The 4,578-nt window shown below is 46.2% G+C and overlaps 1 protein-coding gene across 3 annotated transcripts in view; it reads right to left on the reverse strand.

Moving 5' to 3' along the window:
• Window positions 1-501: 501 nt before the first annotated feature.
• Znf251 (zinc finger protein 251) overlaps window positions 502-4,578 on the reverse strand; it is a 29,548-nt gene continuing 25,471 nt past the window's right edge. For all 3 annotated transcript variants that reach the window (XM_031347914.1, XM_031347905.1, XM_031347924.1), the window contains one exon: window positions 502-3,795. In XM_031347914.1, coding sequence (XP_031203774.1) covers window positions 2,189-3,795 — 1,607 coding nt within the window. In that variant the 3' untranslated portion in view covers window positions 502-2,188. The remainder of the gene's footprint in view (window positions 3,796-4,578) is intronic.

Genomic DNA, 4,578 nt, shown 5'->3' on the forward strand with positions numbered 1-4,578 from the left:
TAATTTGTATAAGATAAGGTTAGATACTTGGGGCATGTGGTCATTCAAGGTCAAAGGTTAGGGTCTGAAAGAACCAGTTGGGGCTGCTTCTAGTGTCATCCAGTCATTCAGCCGTGTGTGATGCCATACAGCTGACCTGCATGCAACAGTAACTTCCACACAAACCACTTTATTTTCCAAGATGAATTCCCTCATGTTTATTTTCAACTTTAAGATGACTAGCAATCCCTCAGTCTGTATTGCTTGCTAGTATTAATTATGTACATATTTGGTTTTCTGTTTTGTTTTAGGTAGGGTCTCATGAAGCCTAGTTGGTCTTGAATCTGCTATATGGCTAAGTATGGCCTTGAACTTGTTATCATCTTGCCTCAATCTCTGGAGGGCTAAAATTAAAAGGGTGAACCAAGATGCCCAGTTTTTATAGTGCTAGGGATCAAGCCAAGGTTTTTGTACATACTAGGCAGGCACTGTGCTGAGTCACACCATCACTACAGTCTGATATTGATTTTCACAGTTTTTTTTTTAATTGACTTCATCAAGTCGAAGGAAACTGGATGTAAGAATTCCTTAGCCACTCAAATACAACATTGATGGCTTATTCATATACATCTTGCATTAAAAAAAGTACAATATAAATAACACCATCAAGAACCTCCTGGTGTCTACACTGACCCTGGGTTACACAGCATGGTGGGCATGAAGGCTGGGTTCAGGCATCTCTGCTGCCAACTAGTGTCCATCCAGCCATGCTTCACTGAGAAATGTTATATGGAGCTAGAGAAAACCACAGCGTGCTCAACTTCCAAAGGAACAAAAAGGTAGACTTGCCCTCAGAGTGGAAGCGCCCGACCTCACAAGATAACCCCAGAGTGGAGGCGCCCAGCCTTACAGGATAACCTCAGAGTGGAGGTGCCCGACCTCACAGGATAACCCCAGAGTGGAGGCGCCAGACCACACAGCATAACCCCAGAGTGGAAGCGCCCGACCTCACAGGATAACCCCAGAGTGGAGGCGCCCAGCCTCACAGGATAACCTCAGAGTGGAGGCACCTGACCTTACAGGATAACCCCAGAGTGGAGGCGCCAGACCTCACAGCATAACCTCAGAGTGGAAGCGCCCAGCCATACAGGATAACCCCAGTAGATGGTGAAAAGGGGGAATACAACCAACCCCCCCTTCGAAACCAAAAAAACAAAACCAAAACAGTAAGGAAAAAACAAACAATGAGTCATAGTAAAAACAAAAAGTAAAATCTAAAATGCTTTTTAAAACTTTTTTTTTTTTTTGAGACAGGGTCTATGTACCCCTGGTTGGTCTGGGATCTCACATTCACAGAGATCCACCTGTCTCTGTCACTCAGGTGCCTGGCAAGATGTTTAAAAAACAAACACGGACAGTGCTTTGTTAAAAAGGGAAGTCTGGAGATGAGGGTACCTGGGAGTTGGCAGCAGTCAGGCCTGTGTTGGCAGAGGATGGAAATGATAAGATTTGTTTGCTGCACGTGACTAACTCAGTGAGGACCAAAAGATCTTTAAGTTACAGCCACCAGGACAATCTCCAACGGGAGTTTTACTCTTGGGAGCTGTCCTTGTCACTGCTGGCCCTAGGCTCTGGTCACCTTGTCACTGCTGGCCCTAGACTCTGGTCACCACGGCTGTCAGTCTGTGCTGCTGTCTCTGCAGCCTCCATCCTTTGTTTCACAGTGGCTGTCCCCCAAAGCTTCCATCTCCTGTGCACCTACAGAACCTACATTTAGTCCCACAGTCAATGGCACAGCCATCTCGGTCTCTGGACCATCCACATGCTTGCCAATCATGGCCATATCTGTCCTTAGCATCATCAATATTCTCAAATGAGACAAGCCAAACCCCCAGGTTCTCTGGGTTTCTCTCTTACCAACTGCCAATGATGAGAGACATCGTTATCTTGAAACCTTCCTTCAACTGCTCTTTAGTATGGGAACTCAACCCTGCGATAAAAACCTAAACTGAACCTGATGCTAAGGTGGTCTGCTGTTCTGAGTCGGTCAGGACCCTAGGCATGAGGTGTAGGATGGGTAGACACAATAGGCCACACAGCCCCAGCCTCCTAACATGCAAGTCTGTTAGTAACGGTTTATTTAACTTGCATTATGCAATCCTACCTAATATAAAGCAAAGTTTCTAAACTGTTTTCTACATTTGTCATATTAAAAATGTCTTTCTTGGAAAATCTTTTTGATTTGAATTAAGTATCTTTCAGATCCGTCCTTCAATTGTGGCTTCTCTCCAACACTAGTCACTTGGTGTGGAGTACGGGGCGACACCCCACTACCAGCTTTACCACCACATTCCTGGCATTTATAGGGTTTCTCCCCAGCCTGAATTTCCTCATAGTCCATAGGCTGTGAAGAAGTGTTGTAAGTTTTCCCACACTCATGACAACCCTGGGATTTCTCGTCACTTCGTATCGTCCACTGCAGGACAAGTTTTGCACTGTGGCTGAAGGCCCTGCCATGTCTCTCTCCAGTGGACAGATGGCTGGAGTCATAAGCAAAATCTGGGCCACACTCAAATTCCTGTGGGCTCTCGCCCATGTGGATCCGCTGATGCTGAGTGAGGGCTGATCTCCTGCTGAAGGCCTTCCCACAGAGACCGCACTCGTAAGGCTTCTCTCCAGTGTGAACACGCTGGTGGAGGGTGAGCTGGGAGCTCTGGATGAAGGCCTTCCCACACTCCGTGCACTGATAGGGCTTCTCCCCGGTATGCACTCTGCGGTGCTGCATCAGAGTGGAACTACGGCTGAAGGCTTTGCCACACTCTCCGCACACATAGGGCTTCTCCCCAGTGTGGATCCTAACGTGCTCGGTCAGATGGGAATTGAAACCAAAGGCTCGTCCACATTCTCCACACACATAGGGCTTCTCCCCAGTGTGAACCCTGTGGTGAAGAAAAAGGCTGGAGCTCTGGCTGAAGGCTTTCCCACACTGAGTGCACTTGTGGGGCTTTTCGCCTGTGTGGATCCTCTGGTGCTGGATAAGGCTTGCATTCCGACTGAAAGCCTTCCCACACCAGCTGCATCCATGGGGCTTCTCCCCTGTGTGGATCCTCTGGTGCTGAGTTAACTGAGGACTCTGGCTGAAAGCTTTCCCACACTCAGTACACTTGTAGGGTTTCTCCCCTGTGTGTATTATACGGTGCTGAATGAGACTTGAACTTCTACTGAAGGCCTTCCCACACTCATTACACCCAAACGGCTTTTCTCCAGTGTGAATTCTTTGATGCAGACGGAGATAGGAATTGAGCCCAAAAGTTTTCCCACATTCATTGCACTTAAACGGTTTATTCCCAGTGTGAATTCGCTGGTGAAGAATAAGATTTGAGCTGTGAGTAAAGGCCCGCCCACACGGACCACATTCATAAGGCTTTTCCCCAGTGTGACTCCTGCGATGCCGACTTAGGTCTGAATTATATTTAAACGTTTTATTGCATATGTCACATTTAAAGATTCTCTGTCCTGTTTTATTTCTTTGAATTGTAACAACACTTTGGCTGGGATTCAAGTGTCTGTCAAATGAAGAAGCCTGGGTGTTCTCTGGAAGTTGCTCCCTGCAGAGCGTAGAGTCCTTTTTAGCAACACTCTTCAAACCCTGAGTAGCAGAGCTTTCGTGGCTCCTGTCTCCCTGACCTTCATGGGCCTCAGATGCCTGTGAGCGAACCCTTGGGAATTTTTGTGAGAGTAATTCTGGGGTTTTTACTTCTTCGGAACATTTCTGGTTTAAAATGGATAGCTCCTTCTTGGTCTCGATCTCAGAATCTGTTAAACAAAAAGCACAAATGAATGAGCAGAGAAACCCTGGCCAGCAGAGAGCACCACTGGCTTCATGTTTCCATAAGTCATGATGCACCAGTTATGAAGGCATGCCTTTGGTCCTGGTGCTTGGGATGCAGAGGCAGGCAGATCTCTGTGAGTACAAGGCTAGCCTGGTCTACATAGTAAGTTCCAGGACAGTAAGACTATATAGGACCCTATCTTTAAACAAACAAAACAAACAAACAAAAAAGTAAAAAATAACCGGGGAGTGGTGGCACACGCCTTTAATGCCAGCACTTGGGAGGCAGAGGCAGGCGGATTTCTGAGTTCAAGGCCAGCCTGGTCTACAGAGTGAGTTCCAGGACAGCCAGGGCTACACGAAGAAACCCTGTCTTGAAAAAAAAAAAAAGAAAGAAAGAAAAAAAAGTAAAACATAAAGCTATTATGCAAAAATCAGATGCTTCAGTAGAATATGACAGAACCCAAAAATAGAGATGGCCAATGAGCAGAGTAAGGACAGCAATATTCAGTAGTCATCAAAGCAAGGGAGAGCCAAACGACCTACCAGTGCTAAATCAGCAAATGAATCTATTCAACAAACACAAGGCCAACCATGACCTGGGTAAGGAACACAACAGGAAGGCAGACACAGTCTCTGCTCTCACAAACCTCATGCTCTACTCAGGAAGGCAGGGCAGGCAACAAGTTTTTTGTAGTTATTGGGTTTTTTTGTTGTTGTTGGTTTGGTTTTTTTTGTTTGTTTGTTTGTTTTTTTTTTTTTTTTTT

The sequence above is a fragment of the Mastomys coucha genome, unplaced genomic scaffold, assembly GCF_008632895.1.
Source record: "Mastomys coucha isolate ucsf_1 unplaced genomic scaffold, UCSF_Mcou_1 pScaffold11, whole genome shotgun sequence".
NCBI classification, from domain to species: domain Eukaryota; kingdom Metazoa; phylum Chordata; class Mammalia; order Rodentia; family Muridae; genus Mastomys; species Mastomys coucha.